The sequence below is a fragment of the Daphnia pulex genome, chromosome 4 (genome assembly GCF_021134715.1).
Source record: "Daphnia pulex isolate KAP4 chromosome 4, ASM2113471v1".
Classification (NCBI taxonomy): Eukaryota; Metazoa; Arthropoda; class Branchiopoda; order Diplostraca; family Daphniidae; genus Daphnia; species Daphnia pulex.
This window is the reverse complement of record NC_060020.1, coordinates 6,025,921-6,042,487: the sequence shown is the minus strand read 5'-3', so window position 1 is coordinate 6,042,487 and position 16,567 is coordinate 6,025,921. Positions and strand designations below refer to the sequence as shown.

General features: G+C 37.3%; 6 protein-coding genes across 7 annotated transcripts; 2 read left to right on the top strand and 4 right to left on the bottom strand.

The window, feature by feature from the left end:
* Window positions 1-1,342: 1,342 nt before the first annotated feature.
* Window positions 1,343-3,575, bottom strand: LOC124192782 (golgin subfamily A member 1-like). Its single transcript, XM_046586274.1, has 5 exons — window positions 3,027-3,575; window positions 2,876-2,964; window positions 2,547-2,804; window positions 1,851-2,480; window positions 1,343-1,777 (listed from the first exon to the last, which is right to left on the bottom strand). The coding sequence occupies exons 1-5, from the start codon at window positions 3,418-3,420 to the stop codon at window positions 1,619-1,621; spliced, it is 1,530 nt and encodes a 509-aa protein (XP_046442230.1). The 5' UTR covers window positions 3,421-3,575; the 3' UTR covers window positions 1,343-1,618.
* Window positions 3,576-3,766: 191 nt separating this feature from the next.
* On the top strand, window positions 3,767-5,460 carry LOC124192786 (transmembrane protein 41A-A-like). Its single transcript, XM_046586279.1, has 5 exons — window positions 3,767-3,904; window positions 4,123-4,588; window positions 4,650-4,805; window positions 4,872-5,033; window positions 5,093-5,460. The coding sequence occupies exons 2-5, from the start codon at window positions 4,481-4,483 to the stop codon at window positions 5,396-5,398; spliced, it is 732 nt and encodes a 243-aa protein (XP_046442235.1). The 5' UTR covers window positions 3,767-3,904; window positions 4,123-4,480; the 3' UTR covers window positions 5,399-5,460.
* Window positions 5,393-7,228, bottom strand: LOC124192785 (ubiquitin-like modifier-activating enzyme 5). Its single transcript, XM_046586278.1, has 7 exons — window positions 6,934-7,228; window positions 6,739-6,874; window positions 6,476-6,672; window positions 6,228-6,414; window positions 6,032-6,159; window positions 5,754-5,968; window positions 5,393-5,692 (listed from the first exon to the last, which is right to left on the bottom strand). Exons 1-7 carry the CDS (start codon window positions 7,068-7,070, stop codon window positions 5,514-5,516), a joined length of 1,179 nt encoding a protein of 392 aa, XP_046442234.1. The 5' UTR covers window positions 7,071-7,228; the 3' UTR covers window positions 5,393-5,513.
* Window positions 7,229-10,266: 3,038 nt separating this feature from the next.
* LOC124192784 lies at window positions 10,267-12,226 on the bottom strand. Of its 2 annotated transcripts, none has more exons than XM_046586276.1 (6): window positions 12,074-12,226; window positions 11,681-11,818; window positions 11,465-11,619; window positions 10,787-11,402; window positions 10,591-10,726; window positions 10,267-10,526 (listed from the first exon to the last, which is right to left on the bottom strand). In XM_046586276.1, the coding sequence occupies exons 2-6, from the start codon at window positions 11,813-11,815 to the stop codon at window positions 10,366-10,368; spliced, it is 1,203 nt and encodes a 400-aa protein (XP_046442232.1). In that variant the 5' UTR covers window positions 11,816-11,818; window positions 12,074-12,226; the 3' UTR covers window positions 10,267-10,365. The 2 variants fall into 2 exon arrangements, with proteins under 2 accessions (XP_046442232.1, XP_046442233.1); XM_046586277.1 differs by having other exon boundaries at window positions 12,098-12,222.
* Window positions 12,227-12,733: 507 nt separating this feature from the next.
* LOC124192787 (golgin subfamily A member 6-like protein 22) lies at window positions 12,734-13,978 on the bottom strand. The gene is made up of 3 exons (XM_046586280.1): window positions 13,427-13,978; window positions 13,053-13,354; window positions 12,734-12,985 (listed from the first exon to the last, which is right to left on the bottom strand). Exons 1-3 carry the CDS (start codon window positions 13,675-13,677, stop codon window positions 12,900-12,902), a joined length of 639 nt encoding a protein of 212 aa, XP_046442236.1. The 5' UTR covers window positions 13,678-13,978; the 3' UTR covers window positions 12,734-12,899.
* Window positions 13,979-14,267: 289 nt separating this feature from the next.
* Window positions 14,268-16,552, top strand: LOC124192779 (nucleolar protein 58-like). Its single transcript, XM_046586262.1, has 6 exons — window positions 14,268-14,663; window positions 14,720-14,796; window positions 14,861-15,039; window positions 15,097-15,290; window positions 15,348-15,635; window positions 15,698-16,552. The coding sequence occupies exons 1-6, from the start codon at window positions 14,619-14,621 to the stop codon at window positions 16,460-16,462; spliced, it is 1,548 nt and encodes a 515-aa protein (XP_046442218.1). The 5' UTR covers window positions 14,268-14,618; the 3' UTR covers window positions 16,463-16,552.
* Window positions 16,553-16,567: the final 15 nt, after the last annotated feature.

Sequence of the window (16,567 nt, the reverse complement as noted above, 5' to 3'; positions counted from 1 at the left end):
CCAGCTAGTAACTTTTTCCTTAATTGTTTCGGTGAAGGGCTCAAGTGCGCAACCTTTTCACTGACGGTATTGTGTAATATTGCGGAAGCCATTGATTCTACTAGTATATCTGATGGATAAATGCGCATCATACAATAATCATCTTCTTCCTTCCACACATTTTCCTAGGAAGAATTTATAAAAGAAAAAGAAAAGGTACGCGCGTCAAACGAAGTGGAAGAGGGGGGCGTGTCTAGAAATCAACGAATTCACGATAATTATTTGCTTTTGACGGAGCTAGTTTAATGTTTTCCGTTGATAACTAGATTTTGCAGTTAATCTGCATGCGATTTAGAAAATGAGCTTTGTTGTTTATAAAAAGATTTATTCACTTGGATTACTTTAATACCACCACCTGTTTTACAAATCTTATGCGGCATAGTTACTTAAAGACACATTTGCTAACAATATCTATTGAGTAACTTTCTCTTTATTGTGTGATGTTTTACTGGTTTTATTGTTATTATGTTTGGTATTGATTCTTATTAGGACAATAATAGTTCATTTATTAATGACCCTAGAATGGGTTAATGTATTAAATTTACGTTCCGTGCCGTGACATATGTAACATTGCTTCAGCCCATTTTTCATCGGTAGGCCATGGCATGATATTCAATAACGCTCTTGACAGACTGAGCCACAGCTCAGAATTTTAAATATATCCCTTGTTCAATTTAGATTTCAAAAATTAATTGATGGTACCATGATATACGTCTGTAAAACTGTACTGATCGGAATAACAGTTGAGGAACAAGTTAAAAACATGTCAATGTCATCACAGCTCACGAGTTAAAATTTTGCGATACGCATTGTGCGCAAAACACTATGACGTTTCTGAATGATTTCGGTTAAAGGCGCAAATTTTTCACCGACGGTATTGCGTAATATTGCGACTGTATTACTTGATGGATAAATATGCGCATCATATAATATAATCATCTTCTTCCTTCCAAATATTTCCCGCGAGACATTTCCCTTCTATTGCCGGGATACCTTTTTTTTCGATATTAGTTTTTCCCTTTTTTTATTTCTAGTCCATTACCCATCTTGGATCGCTCGCTCGCTCTCTAAGTACACACCAATCAACGCCTAAAGTCGCAAACATTGCAGCTCCCGTCCACCCAAACAGAAACCGAGAAGATTTATGAACCCGTCGGGATTTACATTTTCCTCCTGACAATCGATTCCAAAGCTAATTACGTCGCCCCTACTAATAATATCAAAAGCGAGGACTGATTACTTCAGTTTGAAAGGTTCCATTAATTAAGGCATAGAGGAGATTTATGGGAAAACAACACGTGGCTATGATTAAACATTGAAATGGAATATTATTATTATTTTTTTTTAAATAAAAAAAAAAGCCATTATTACATGATTTCACTATAGCTGCAGTATCCAGACAGGCCCAAAGGAGGCAACGTGTAGAGCGTTCGAACGACATCAAGTCGAAAAGGAATTCTGTACAATGTTAAGATTCTTTGGAGCAAATCAGCTGTTAAACTGCGGCTCGAACTTAAAATAGTTGGAGGAAAAAGAAAATCAAACAACAAGAAGCAATCTGAGATGGTGTGCTTCTGCTTCAGTGCGTTGGTGGAATGTACATAGCGCCTTGGCCGGTTCCCAAGTCCGGCCGTGATCGAAACCAAGACATTTTCCACTCCAGCGTTTCTTTCAGCAGTTTCTCTTCATCTGGCGTCAACTTGAGCAACGTTGAAACGGCCCGCGTTAAATGCTGAGCCTACACCCAGCCGCACAATAAATAAAATTAATTAAAAAATCAATTTAATTAAAGACGATAAAGCAATTGTTACCTCGTATTCCCGACTCGTTAAAAATTTGAATATGACGTGCTTTAAATATTTAAAGTTTACTTCATCCATTTCATTCTTGGCAGGTTGAGGGGCTTTGGGTAGAACGGGACTTTTAGGAGCGGTAGAGGAAGACGCGGATGTCGGCACCGAAAGACTGTCGGGATCATTATTTTGATTCTTCAGTTCTTTCTGCAGAGTCTTTTTCATGTCGCTCAATCGCTGTTGCTGTAATTTAATCGTTTTGTTCTTCTCTGAAAATGCGGCTTCCAATTCGACAATTTGGGATCGCAATTTGCACGTTCTCTCAGAGTTCTCGTCCCGGGCTTCGGCGTCTGACAAAAGGAGTTTAATTTGTTGGTTCTCCCTTTCCGTGTCGCTAAATTTATCCTGAAGCTCTCGCAATTCCTTCTCAGTCCGCTGCAATTGCTGTTGACTCAGTGACACTTGCTGAGATAGTTCTGCATTCCGCACAACGAAATGATCTTTTTCTTCCGAGAGCTGAGCTATTTTATCTTTCAAACTTAAATTATGCGTTTTTTCATCCTGCCAATTTTGCGTCATGGTTTCAAGAGTTGATTTCCCTTGATCGAAATGCCTTTGTAACCGCTGAAGCTCGCCATCTTTTGCAACCTGGACATGAAATTCAAATTGACAAATGCACTTGCAAAGTCTAGGGAAAACTCAATTCAATCTTACCAAAGTTTCTTCAAGTGCCTTCAACCTTTCTTCCGTTTCTGTTTGTTTCTGAAGGAGATTTTCTCGTTCTATTCGATCGATATTGGGTTCTTGACTGTTTACCTCTGAATCTGAGCTTTGGGTGTTGTGGTGCATTTCCTCATTGAGTCGTAGTTGAACCTGAAGCATTTTCACCATTTCATCTTTTTTATTCAGTTCTTTTTGAAGTAAATCATCTTTGGTTTTCATGTCTTCAACTTCAACACTTGCATTTGACAACTGAAATGTTAAAATTAAAATGTTAACTTGAAACCGTTAACTGTTAATAATATGTATGAAGGACCATGTACCAAAAGCTGAAGGGAAGCTGACTCTCGTTTATTTGATTCCTGCAACGATTTAAGGTTTTCCTCTGCTTTCAGATATTTATCTTGATAACCTGAAGATGAAAAAAAGTATGAATGTAAAAGTTTTTTTAAATGTGACAGACCATCTACATACTTTTTAGTTCCTTAATTTCTTCTTCCATTTTTCTTTTCTGCTGTCCAAGCATGTCACGATCTTTAGCAACCTGCTCCTTCTCATGTTCTTGCACCATAACCTTCACTCTCCACTCATTCTCTATTTCAACTAATCTTTGCCTCCATTTCTTTTCTGCTGCCATATTGGCATCAGCTTCATCATTTTTCGAAGTTCCTGCCATTGAGGATAAGCTCGTAGTTGATCCCTTTTGAGACTGGGATGTTGAAGCAAAGTTATCGTGAGACTTAATTGAATTAGACGAAGGAGATTTTTCAGGAGCTCCACTGATATTTGAGAAACTTATAGAATTTGCTAATTTATGTAAATCAGATCCTTCAAGATCTTCAACTTTTTTCTTTAATTTCGCAAACATCTTGGCACTTAACGGTTTTCGTGATGTTTTACTTTTTGTACTAATAAATAGCAGACAACAAAATCAAATGATTAAACAGCAACCATAAAACATAAAAAGCCCCGCCTATTTTAACTGCAATAATACGCCACGTAGTGAAAAACAACAGTAGGAGTGTAGGACATAAACGCATGAACGTCACTATTATCCTATGCACTAACAATATACAACAGCACGTATTCCTTGCATTCGTGAAATTTGTTCAAGACGTTATAGACAAAACTCTTTTTCCAACAAAATTTTCTCATTAGGATTCTAGATCGCAGACGAAACTAACATGGCGCTGTCCTCTCAGAGTAAAAAGATTGTAAAAAGATCTGTGCAAAAATTCGAGTGCGGTTCAAATGGCCAAAGCGTAAAATGAACTTCATCCGTATGTCTGCGTTCTTTTTTCTTCTAAGTGACCCCTCCACCATAAATTTAGATGTCAAAACATTTAAAATGGGTAAGTATTAGGTAGTCGTCGGTACTTGAGGAGGGAATTCAGGAAATAAACTCACACGCACAGCAAAAGATCAGATTTGAATTACTAAAAAATTCGTGACCAACAGACGGAACGAAATCCTATCTCGCTCAGAATTTCTCTATACTAGCAATTCAAAGTTATTAGTATGAGAGTCATCATCATCATCTTAATTTCGTTTTTGTTCGTGTTTGTTTTAGAAATCGCACTGCACCCGAGTACTATCCTACCTCCATCTGATGGAGGTAGGAGTCCATCTTGCCCGCTCTAAATTTCTTTCCTTATTCCTATCGTGACCGATCCGGATCTATCGCCGTTAAAAAAAAAAAAAAAAAAAAAAAAAAACTATTGAAAATATGCGGAAGTGTTCTCGCTTAGATCATACTATCATAGATGTCACTGACATCGCATTGTTTTCATTCAAGCAGAAGGAACAAGGAAGTAATTGATCGAAAGCTTCGGCCTCGGGACAGTGCGGGACAGCTCGTTGAAGACAGTAGCCTACTGAAGGAAAAAACAAGATTTTTGTGTTAGTATTTAGTAACTTTTATTAGTGTAATGGGTAGTTTGTTATATTTACCAGTGATTTGGCTTGCAGCCACTAGTTGGTTACTTCTTATGACAACTTTTTTTGTACCTGATTCTGTTGCCATTCAAAACTTTAAGGTTAGATAATTTTCAACATAATGAAATTAAAATATTTTACAGTATGAAAACCCTTTTCCAGGACATGATCAAGTTTCCAAGCAACCTTGAAGAATTAAAGTCTTTAACAGGAACATTGCTTGAATTTCAAAAGTTTCATCCTCTCTATGTTTACATTCTGTTCTGTAGTGCTTATTTGTACAAGCAAACATTTGCAATACCAGGTTCAGTTTTTTTGGTAAGCATACTATTAATATTACTCTTGTTGTAACCTTTAAATCAACAACATTTTCCTTTTTTTTAGAATCTTTTGGCTGGAGCACTTTATGGGACTCTGAAGGGAACTTGTCTTGCTAGTCTTTTAACTGCAACTGGTGCTTCAATGTGCTATTTCCTTTCTTTATTAACAGGAAGTGATTTCATATTGAATACCTGGCCTGAAAAAATGAGCCACCTGAGGGCCCAGGTGAAATTTATTTGAATCTGACACAATGGAATTTTTTATTGATGATATTTCCTATTCAGGTTGACAACAATCAAGAGAGACTTCCATACTTTTTGCTTTCACTGAGGCTAGTGCCAGTCTCCCCTAATTGGTTTATAAATGTCACATCTCCCATTCTTGGAATCCCTATTAAAACATTTGCTGCCACTGCTTTCTTAGGTCTGATGCCATACAACTTTATGTGTGTGAAAGCAGGGAGTGTTCTTTCTGAACTGATTTCAGTCAATGATTTACTGAATTTCCAGATGGTTTGTAACTTAATTATTGTGGCTGGTGTTGCATCATTACCCGGATTTTTAAACAAGAAACTGCAAAAAATGTCTTGATGTGTAAAATGTATGTAAAATATAACAGCACTGTTGAATATAGGAATGTCTGATACTCTGTATCTTCACGTTCAATCAACATTTTCCATGGATTTTCAACAAAAAACATTTAACTTTACATGGATTTCATCTGTGCCATGAGTTCTTCAAGACTGATGTTAGCATCAACAGATTCACTTGCTCCCAATTCCACATCTTCCCCGGCAGGCAGATCGTATGCAGCATGAATTCCTGGAGCTACTTCGGTTCGGTCCCCACCGACAACCGGCACCGATTCATCCACCAACGATATTCCTAGATATAATCAAGCGCGCATTATAGAAACAGCTATTCCTTAAGTATAACAACATTTTACCCCATTCATTCTCTTCATGTACAACAACGGCAACTTCTTCGGCCGCAACTTCCTTCACTGGATTTAAAGCTAAAAATTCTTGTTGTTCCTTTTGCCTCAGGCGGCAATAGTAATCATCACAACCATCGTTTGGTTTCATCATCATAGTCGGGAAAAAGTCTTGCATTGCATTATAACCCAAATAATAACTAACCTGGCCAAACTTCAACAAATACCTAATATAAAGAGATTAATGTAGAACATTTATAGAGGACTATGCAAATAGGCTATTGATTTACTTTAACGTATTTTGAACTAGAAATCCAGCAACAATAGCCATCGTAGTGGGAAGACTTGCCGCACATACTCCATCCTTTTTCAGAGTTTTCTCGTCAATGTTAGATGCCACAACAAGAGGAGGAGCACACTGCAAAATAAATGAAAATATGAGATCTTTATATCACTCATAATAGAATGCAGTTTAAATATTATCACAGCAAAACAGGCGGTTTTTCCGGGAATTAAAAACTGGATGTGGCCAGAGACAGCATTTTCAGAAACACCCGATTCAAACCATATTTGATTGATTTCATTGCATGCTGCATTGATAGCCATTCGAGCTTCAAAGTTGTCCACACAACTAAGCACTAGATCCACAGGACCTCCAGTTAGACTTCCTTCTCTAAAATCAAAACCAACATTTTTAGGTTAAATGTTGATGTACTTTAGCAAATCAAACATACTTAATTCTTCCCATGAAGTGTTGAAAATTATCCATGGTTGTAATATTGTAATTGTGGGTTTCAAACTGGACATCAGGATTGATGAAGGAAAGAGTATTTGCTGCAGCCTCTACTTTGGACAAGCCAGATTGATGAGGTTGGAAGAAGAGTCTATTCATGTTTGCCAGTTCAACTTTGTCATAATCAAACAAAATCAGCTGTACAAAAGAAGTGTAACTATAAATCTAAAAACAAATACAAATCTGAAAAACTGACAACTTTACCTTGCCAATTCCACAGCGTGTCAACATTTCAGCAGTGACACTGCCAACACCACCAACACCAACCACAGCAACAGTATAGTCTCTGATTTTCTCATAGTTTTCAACAATCCCCATACGCTTGAGAGCCATCAGTCGACTAAAAACAAGACATGTTTAATGTTAATGGGGTAATAATTGCAAATATTAAACTTCTACCTGTAGGGATTAGAGTCGACAACTTCGGATGACATTTGACCGATTTTCGGACGAGCAACCGAAGATAATTCATTCTTAGACTTCTCCAGTCTCAGTTCTTCTTCCAACTGGGCAATTCTTTTCTTCAAATCTTCCATTTTTACGGAATACTAAGTTGGATATTATATTATCTACAGAACACTGAACTACTTTCAGTGAAAGAAGATTCTGATGAAACGGTGAAAGTAAACACGACACCGTCATCAGCCGTCATCTACTAGTCCAGAGAAGTGTGCACCACCTAGCGATAGAAGTCGGAATAATTTGCCATAGGCAACGGAAGACTTTAATTTAAGCGTATTGGATTTGGATTAAACATTCCCCGCACATTCCCTGTTACGCAACAATTTTCACCGATTAAATTGCTTTCCTAATGAAGATTTGAAATTTCTTATCAATGAACACTTTGTTCGATAGTTCCGTTTATTACATGATGTAATTTGTTTCTAGATGATGGTAATAATAACGAATTTTAACGCCGATCAGACTTCCTAAATTAGCTGTCGGACATAGCCGGGTACTAGAGAACATATTCCTTCCATTTTATTTAATTTATGACATTATCTTGTATTATAAGTAACACCACAATGATATTATTAAGTTCCTTAAATAATATATATCCGGGTGCTGCCTTACATGGTAATTCAAGTCTAATTTACTAGAGTCATATCTAGAATTTAAAGAGCTAACTACATTGTTATCGACTGATGATACTACCAAACAATATTAGGTTAAAAAATTGGATTATAAATAAAATAATACATCGTTTATACCTCAATCGAAGTGCAGAACTGCTTAGATTAAAGTTCATGAATGGAAATAGCGAAACAAAATCAACACAAGTTGATTCAAGGTAAAAGTCCATCATGTGTGGGACTATCCCAATATTTATTAACCATGTAACGATTTCATCATCCAATCAGTTAACTCTTTTCCCCTTTTTTCTAGTTAAAAAAAAGGGAGAAACACCAGTGAGCTGCAACCTGGAGGTCATGTGGCCCTAGCCGGAGGGCAATATAGCGTGTGCACCGGTTTTTCGGTTACACATTTACTGTTACACAACTATATTCGCCGATTAAATTACTTTAATTGAACATTTGATATTTCAAATCAATGAACATTAGTTTCGATAGTTCCGTTCATATCTTAATGTTTTTTTTTCCAATCTAATTGTAATATTAAGTTGAAGAGAGTCAAGAGACACTGTTCAGACTGGCCAACAGAATCTTCAGATTTTCCAGATCACTGGAGATTATGTTAGGTTTACAATTTTATACAGTGATCTCTAATCCAATTGCTATGGACCCTGGCTCGCCTTTTTCATGGTACACAATCGTCAACTGCATATTTGCTTCATTCAAGAAGAAGTATACCAGTAGACGATTTAAGAAACTTACTATACCGAATGAATGGACGAGTTTTGTCTCCCGTGGCCCTAGTAGGATTGTTTCATCAATATTCACTAAACTTGTAGACTAAGTTCTAAAAAAATTCAAGAGCGCATGACACTGTTTGTTGTTGATTAACGTTACTACCAATTAAAATTCGGTTGTAATTAGTAAAAGGTAGAATTCCCTTTCAAATAGACCTTAATTGAAGGGCAGAATTTCGTCGACTATAGTTCATGAATGGAATCAGCGAAGTAAACTAAATGGGGTCGTTGAATACATTAATAATTCATTGTGTGTTTAACTTTATATTAACCGTGTAACTAATGTTCACCTAGTAATTTACTCGGTAGGGTGTTGAGTAATTAAGCTCCCCCGGTTTCAACACTCTGTCATAATAATTCACTATATCATTTCCTTGACACGAAGATAGGAACAATTAGTCAATATCTGATGTGCTTAACCTTAATCACATTGATTTGATGATAAAGACAAATCAATTGCGATTTCAACTAGTTTCTTAGGTTGACCGAATAACTGTTTAATGCTAGAAGAAATTCTAGAATATAAAGAGCAAATGACGCTGTTTTGGCTGATGTTAACGCCAAATAAAATTCGGTTGTAAATAATATATAGAACTTAGAATTAATAGACAACCAAACTTCAATCGGACCGCAGAATTACGCCGATTAAAGTTCACGAATGGAATCAGCGAAACAAAAATCAACGGTACCGTAGATTACAGGTAAAAGTTAATTTTGTGTGGGACGATCCCACTTTTTATTAACCATGTAACCATGTAACCATCATCCAAACAGTTAACTCTATTGGGGAAGGGAGAAACACCGTTCGGATACGCATTTACTGTTACTCAACGATTTTCACTGATTTCATTGCTTTCCAATTGAAAGCTGAGCATTTGAATCAATGAACATCGGTCTCAAATATTCCGTTCACATCACATTGTATTTTTTCTTCAATTCATCTGAATAATTAGCTTTATCAGAAAGAGTTTTGACTTGACAAGAATGTAGTCAGATCTTCCCGTGTACCAGTATATATATATGTTCATCATTGACATGATGAAGTATGATTCTACTATGATGATTCTTCTGTGAAGAGACTAATAAGAATAATTGATTATTACGCCCACGTAATTATCTTAATCTCATCGTCAATTTCACACCCTACAGATGAAGTTGTATTGAGTACTTCTTCATCTGTATCGGGGCATATTCACGTCTTCTGATAGAGTCATTATAAACAATTATAGAAAAATGCCATAATATGAACAAGGAATGATACTGCTGTTGATTGATGTTCATGCCGATAAACAATAGTGTGCATAGAGTAAATATAAATTAGAATTACTTTTCAGTTAGCCATCAAACGAAGCGCAGAATTACGCCAATTAAAGTTCACGAATGGAATCAGCGAAACAAAATCAACGGTGCCGTTGATTACAGGTAAAAGTTAATTTTGTGTGGGACGATCCCACTTTTTATTAACCATGTAACCATCATCCAAACAGGAGACCTTATTCGAATCCAAAGGTATGGGTCAAGTCGACCCCTTTGCGTCGCGTTGCAGTGTGAAGTGGTGCCGTGAACAGAAGATTTTTATTTGGCTCGCCCCGCAGTACATGAATTTAGGCTTTACGGGTAAATCGTGCCCGAGGGAAGAATAGGGAGAAAAGGAAAGTCTGGTCCCCTCTTTTTTTCATTCTCTCCTTTCCTCCCTATTCTTCCCTCGGGCACGATTTACCCGTAAAGCCTAAATTCATGTACTGCGGGGCGAGCCAAATAAAAATCTTCTGTTCACGGCACCCCTTCATACTGCAACGGGACGCAAAGGGGTCGGCTTGACCCATACCTTTGGATTCGAATAAGGTCTATAGTACGTTATGTTAATATTAACTGAAGTGTATTTGCATTGTTTCCTAAAATCGTATTTACATTACAAATTTTTACATTTATTGATTTTATCACCAATACTTTTTTTTAAATCAATGGGCTTCGTGCGAATTGCTAGCACGGTGCCGTCTTCTGCGAGCGAAAAGGATTTCCCTTTCTCTTGTGCCGCCTGTTCCTAATGAAGAAGTTGTCGAAGACCCAGTAGTTGTTCCAAAGTGAAAAACTGACACGAGAGGTGTAGCACCAGATGCGCCTAACAAGCGAAATTATTGAATCTCATTTATTTTGTAATACTTCTAACTTCTAAGTAAACTTACCAGTGTTGCTTGAAAAGGCAGTTGATGAAGGCGATGGTGATAATTCTGATAAAGGCGTAAAATAACGGCTTGCTCTTTGATGAGGCGATTCCACGCAAGGGAGCATCGTTGAACTCTGTGCTGCCCTGGGACGAAACTAAACAAAAAACAATAATAGATTAACGATTTAAAGTTGCCATCCAATAAAGGAAATTACTTCGTCGCGTTTAGAGAGGGGAATTTTATTGCCGGCTGCCAAAGATTCGATCAAAACAATTGGCCAATGCGAGCGCATTGATTGGTTTTTAAAGAAATTTGAATAGCTAAGGCCTTTGCGAAGATGCGGCACAGAAGGCAAGTCGAGAAGCGAACAGAAACGGCCCATCGTAGAGATCTCGGCTGTGTTCTCCACGACTTCAAACTCGTCAAGTAATTTCTTAGTAAAAGCTTCCTCTTGAAGGTTATCAGTCAACAATCCAAGGTCGTGTTCTTTGCTAATTGAAAGTTGCATTAGCTTCTGGATGCTTATGGTGATGTCAGTCCCTTCAATCATGTCACTAAGTTGGGAGATCCGCGACGAGTTAGTTGTTTTTAAGTGTTCAATCATTTCCTGGTGAGACGACAACCACTGACTGATGTGATCGAGTTTTGATCCAATTTGTATGCGATTCTGTAGAATTGATTGGCCACAACCTCGAAGCCTGGAGGATATGGTAGACATGTTCAGCTGAATGTCGCTGTTGAGAAGTTGAGGGTTCATTTCAATCACCGAATGCTTTTCAGTCGAACAATGAGAAGATGTTCGTTTTCGGCATGTGAAACACCAGTTAAAGCTGCCAAATAAAAACATTGAAAGAATTTGAAAACAAAAGTGGAAAGTCATAATTTAACTTACGTTTCGTCGTCACTCTTATTTAAAGGTTTCTCTAATTTTAAGAGGTACAACTTATCACTATTGGTTGGAAGGCTATCGACACCACCTGAACAGTCGGTTGGACAGCGGCAAATCGGACAATTGACACGCCTCAGAAATCCAGAACGAGAAATCTTCTGTTTTTAGATGAAACATTTTATGATAATAAAGTTCAATGAGATCTCAATTAGATTATACCTCCAGGCAAAATCGACAGATTGTATGACAACATGACACAAGATATTTTGGTTTTTTTTCAGCTTCATCAAAACGTGATAAGCATACTGGGCAACTAATGGCCTCTTCAAACTCCAAATGTTGTAGACTCGCCATTACCTTTCAAATATACAATGAACATGAAAACTAAAAGGTCAACAGTGGTGTAGCATATTATACATTGATGTATATGCTTTGACAGGGGGCCTGAACGTCCATGACCCGCTTTGACATACTTGGTGGTTTTACCAAATTAAAATTAGCATACGTCGTGTTACGACGAATCATTTAGATAATAACCGTGTAAATTTTAAACCACTGGGATTATTATTGTGAAAGAACAAACAATAAAAGCAAAATTATGACAATCTTTACCTTAGGAAATAGATTAATAATTACTAAGGTATAGATGAAATTTGAAAGAGGGGAGTTCTCGTTCTTCCAAAATTGCAATAGAGCTCTAACGAGTAACGACTAAAGAGTTCTGTTAAAATTTGGCAGAATTTCACTGTCAAATCTCAAATTAATAACAAACTCTATGAGGCTGCGTTGCCAAATCGAATTGGAACAAAAATTCGCTTTCGTTTGAATACATTTTGTTTCCGAGACTCCGAGTCGAGAAAATGTACAATTTCAAGCTCAAAATAATTGTAAGAAAAAATTTTTTCATGAACTTTCTTCATATCATGTTCATATTAATGATAATACATAGAAAAGAAAAGTTCCAATATTGTTGGCAGAGATAAAGACACAGGGTGTTGGCAGACTCCTTTCCCTTCCGGGTATGAATGAGGCTTTGCCCAAAATACCAAATAGAGTGGTTAAAAAATGTCTTTGCAAACAAAGTGAATCCTCTCACTATTTTACGATCGCTACGATACAAAATCTTTTCATTAGATACAATTGATTGAAATAAAATTGATTGCTGAACCAGTTGGCAGGTGCACGCAGAACTGCATAAATGAGGATTCGTAAGGAAGTGATTATCTTTTCTTAAACTTAAACGTTCATTCTTTGATGTTTTAAAATATAATATGCAAGACGAAACTAATCATTTATTTCCCCAAGCAAATGGTACAAGAATCATGAGCACAAGCCAAACTATACAAACATGAACAGCGATTTTTTGGGATTTTCTTTTCTTTATCAAATTCGAACAGTCACGAGGGGAGGAAGAATTATTATTTTTTTTTATTTTATTTTAACGAGGCCCGAAAGGAAAAGCTTGCAATATCCAAGTATTTCTATGAAGCGGTTCCTCTTTGAACGGAATCTTGAATCTGGCATCTGAAAGGAAAATAGGAAAATGGGTATACTACACTGCCAGACACAACATTGAACACTGGTGCATTACTTTTCACAGAATAATAATCAGGAGCTGTCAGAGATGTGGCAGCTTTTGGTCCTGAGTTGTTTTCTGACATCGTTTGATTGTATGACTTGTATGATTGCCAGTTATCAGTCTCTTTACTGTCTGAAGAGTCACTATCACCCTTCTTTTGATTCTGTCGCCACTTGAGGTTGTACTGTTTCCGCTTCTCTCTTCTTTGCTCTGGTGTCAGCTTGTCCCACCATTTTTTACATTGTTCTTGGTGTTTCCTGCTAATCTCCCCAAATCTCTCAGCTTCATTGATTCTCATTTTTTCCTTCCACATCCTGAAAAATTAAAATAGAAAGCCAACATTGATAATTGTTAATCATAAGGCATGCAAATTTGTGAGAAAGTACCTGGTCCTTTCACGCTGCATTTCTCTATATTCTGCACTTTTAGCCACATCAGTTTTGAGTTTTTCTCTCCATCTTTTTTGGTGTTCACGAGCTTTAGCACGTTGTTCATCTGATGTTATTTTAGTTGCACATCGTCGAATATTACTAGCTACAGAAGGAGATCGGTGAATTTCGGGCGAAACACTATTGTGCATAGAATTACGAGCTGCCACAAAAGGATGCAACCGCGATATGAAGCGATTGTTGTCCATTTCACAAGTTGTTTTTTTAAATAAGTTGAGCCTAAGAGCGTGAACTCTCAATCATGAATTTGAACAAAAACCTCGTTCTAATCAGAGGCCGAGAGGAAAAACTATTGCTTGGAAAACAAAATAGACTTTTCTTATGTGAAAGTTCCTCACTGACACAATTGTGTTTCTTGTGTTTACTAGAAAAAATAGGAGGATTGGAAAGGAGAGAAGCTACAGTGTTGCCACTGTCATTATTTATTTTACTTTTCTCCTTTCTTTGTTTTCTCTAAATTCCTAATCAACTGCTAGCTACCAGTTTATTCTACAAATATTAAAATACAAAATAATGTACGAAAGCTTTAAGAAATGGTTAATATCGCTTGTGTTTTATTTTTATGGGTTAAATTTTTGTGAAGTTTTTATATTTGTGTCGCTACTCGCTAGTCGTTTGTGCAAAGTGCAATGTCGTTAATACTTCGTTAATACTTCAAACACAATGAGCCGGAATTTACACATCTTTAAGAAATTATATAAAAGTTGACAATCTACACAATACACATTTAGAAAACTAACTTAAAAAAGAGTAGTGCCGAAGATGAAAATGTTGAATTGCCTCAATGCTTGAGGCGATGTCCTACATATGGAACATTGCCCTGCATTGCCTCTCTCTAGACTTTAGATCATAACGTTTTATATATTGAGGGACAAACAAATATTTTTAAAATAATATCTTAATTTTTGAATAAATTTCTTTAAATAAAGCAGCTTTGATTTCAATTGCGAGTATGGTCATTTTCATGGTTGCTGATTAGTAGTAAAAATTTGTCATGGCAAACCGGCAACGTTTCAAGACTCGTGTAAGTCTGCATGAAACTCATTTTCTCACTGCATTTCTGACTATTCAGACCACGTGTGCCCGGTTATCTTAAAGAAGCTATTAAGAGGTCCACGTTTTAAGAAAAATGCTTGTCTTATTTGAAACTCCAGCAGGCTATGCTGTGTTTAAGGTAAATTTATTTTATATTTTCGTGTGTACGATTAATTCAAATATTTTTGTTTATAGCTGTTAGATGAAAAGAAACTTCAGCAGACTGACAATCTTTTCCAAGATTTTCAGACACCTGAAGGTGCAAGCAAAGTGTAAGTAACCACTACACAACTGTAATTTTTTTTAGTGCTGGGTTAATAACTATTGGTTCTTTAGGGTAAAATTGAAGCATTTTAAAAAATTTACTGACACCACAGAAGCTTTGTCTGCCACAACTGCCGCTATTGAAGGCAAACTATCCAAGACCCTTCGTAAGACGTTAAAATCTCTCTTTGCAGAGGAGGCTCATGAAGCCTTAGCTGTTGCTGATGCTAAACTTGGTTCAGCTATTAAAGGTAACTGACATTAAATAATTGCTTATAGGACAATTAATAACTTTATTTTTCTAATAGAAAAATTACAGATAAACTGTCTGTCAAACTCTGCAATTCAAGAGCTTATGAGATGTATCCGAAGCCAAGCAGACAGTCTCATGGGAGGACTCCCCAAGCAAGAAATGATGGCCATGGCTCTGGGCTTAGCCCACAGCCTGTCGAGATACAAGCTGAAGTTCAGCCCAGACAAAATTGATACAATGATTGTTCAAGTATGATTTCATTGTTATGACTTTGTAACAAAAATTACTAACTACTTTTTCTTACAGGCTGTTTCTCTGTTGGATGACTTGGACAAAGAATTGAACAATTACGTGATGCGCTGCCGTGAGTGGTACGGCTGGCACTTCCCTGAAATGGGAAAAATCGTTACGGATAACTTGGCCTTCGTCCGAACAGTCCAAAAAATGGGAATTCGAACTAACGCTGCAACTACAGATCTTTCAGAAATTCTTCCGGAAGACGTCGAGGAAAAGGTCAAGGAAGCTGCGGAAATATCGATGGGAACAGAAATTGCAGAGGAAGATATTTTGAATATTTCACATTTGTGTGAACAGGTATTGTTATAATTTTAACAGTTGTAAACAGGTTGTTAACTTATCGTTTTCTGTGTGCAAAGGTTACCGAAATCACTGAATACCGCAGTCAACTGTACGAATATTTGAAGAGCAGAATGCTTGCCATCGCTCCGAATTTAACAGTTTTAGTTGGCGAACTTGTTGGTGCCCGACTCATCTCTCACGCTGGGTCTTTAATGAATTTGGCCAAACATCCTGCTTCAACTGTTCAAATTCTTGGTGCAGAGAAAGCTCTTTTCCGCGCCCTTAAAACTAAACACGATACGCCTAAATACGGTCTTATTTATCATGCTCAACTTGTTGGCCAGTCGTCAACCAAGCTGAAAGGAAAAGTTTCGCGTATGCTTGCTGCTAAAGCTGCTCTTGCTTGCCGTGTCGACGCATTGGGAGATGATGTTAATTCAGACCTCGGTACCGAACATCGTGCCAAACTCGAATCCCGTCTCCGAGTTCTTGAACAAGGGGGCATCACGCGCATTTCAGGCACAGGCAGACAGAGTGGTAAATTTGACGTTTATCAGAACAAGAGTGAGGTAAGGCAATACGACGCGGCTGCAGACTCTACACTTGCCACTAAACGCAAGGGAGACGAATCCGGAACTCCAGCAACCCCAAAACGCATTAAGGTCGAGACGAAGGAAGAACCGGCTGAAGCTGCTGAAGAAGTTGTTGAGAAGAAAGACAAGAAGAAGAAAAAGAAATCAAAGGCAGAGGATGTCGAGGAGCCACCCGTGGCTGCTGAAGCTGAAGAGGCTGCTGGAACTGTTGAAAAAAAGAAGAAGAAGAAGAAAAAGTCTGCCGAATGAAAAAGTTACAGCAACAATATTTTTTTTTATTCTCTGTATCGTGAGAAGCACGTTTTTGTTGGATTTAATACATCCGCGACATTTATCAAATTGTTTGTGCAGCCT

Excerpts from the sequence above, each read along its gene's own strand:
- LOC124192782 (XM_046586274.1), bottom strand. The coding sequence starts at position 3,420 with ATGTTTGCGAAATTAAAGAAAAAAGTTGAAGATCTTGAAGGATCTGAT. Across the intron at positions 2,805-2,875 it reads CAGCTTCCCTTCAGCTTTTG|TTGTCAAATGCAAGTGTTGA; the intron begins GTACATGGTCCT and ends TTAACATTTCAG. Across the intron at positions 1,778-1,850 it reads TAACGAGTCGGGAATACGAG|GCTCAGCATTTAACGCGGGC; the intron begins GTAACAATTGCT and ends GGCTGGGTGTAG.
- LOC124192786 (XM_046586279.1), top strand. The coding sequence starts at position 4,481 with ATGGGTAGTTTGTTATATTTACCAGTGATTTGGCTTGCAGCCACTAGT. Across the intron at positions 4,806-4,871 it reads TACCAGGTTCAGTTTTTTTG|AATCTTTTGGCTGGAGCACT; the intron begins GTAAGCATACTA and ends CCTTTTTTTTAG. Across the intron at positions 5,034-5,092 it reads TGAGCCACCTGAGGGCCCAG|GTTGACAACAATCAAGAGAG; the intron begins GTGAAATTTATT and ends TTTCCTATTCAG.
- LOC124192785 (XM_046586278.1), bottom strand. The coding sequence starts at position 7,070 with ATGGAAGATTTGAAGAAAAGAATTGCCCAGTTGGAAGAAGAACTGAGA. Across the intron at positions 6,415-6,475 it reads CACTTCATGGGAAGAATTAA|AGAAGGAAGTCTAACTGGAG; the intron begins GTATGTTTGATT and ends TTTTGATTTTAG. Across the intron at positions 6,160-6,227 it reads GAAAAACCGCCTGTTTTGCT|TGTGCTCCTCCTCTTGTTGT; the intron begins GTGATAATATTT and ends TTTATTTTGCAG.
- LOC124192784 (XM_046586276.1), bottom strand. The coding sequence starts at position 11,815 with ATGGCGAGTCTACAACATTTGGAGTTTGAAGAGGCCATTAGTTGCCCA. Across the intron at positions 11,620-11,680 it reads TCTGTCGATTTTGCCTGGAG|AAGATTTCTCGTTCTGGATT; the intron begins GTATAATCTAAT and ends ATCTAAAAACAG. Across the intron at positions 10,727-10,786 it reads CCCTCTCTAAACGCGACGAA|TTTCGTCCCAGGGCAGCACA; the intron begins GTAATTTCCTTT and ends TTTTTTGTTTAG.
- LOC124192787 (XM_046586280.1), bottom strand. The coding sequence starts at position 13,677 with ATGGACAACAATCGCTTCATATCGCGGTTGCATCCTTTTGTGGCAGCT. Across the intron at positions 13,355-13,426 it reads ATGCAGCGTGAAAGGACCAG|GATGTGGAAGGAAAAAATGA; the intron begins GTACTTTCTCAC and ends TTAATTTTTCAG. Across the intron at positions 12,986-13,052 it reads TGATTATTATTCTGTGAAAA|ATGCCAGATTCAAGATTCCG; the intron begins GTAATGCACCAG and ends TTTTCCTTTCAG.
- LOC124192779 (XM_046586262.1), top strand. The coding sequence starts at position 14,619 with ATGCTTGTCTTATTTGAAACTCCAGCAGGCTATGCTGTGTTTAAG. Across the intron at positions 15,040-15,096 it reads ACTTGGTTCAGCTATTAAAG|AAAAATTACAGATAAACTGT; the intron begins GTAACTGACATT and ends TTTTTCTAATAG. Across the intron at positions 15,636-15,697 it reads TTTCACATTTGTGTGAACAG|GTTACCGAAATCACTGAATA; the intron begins GTATTGTTATAA and ends CTGTGTGCAAAG.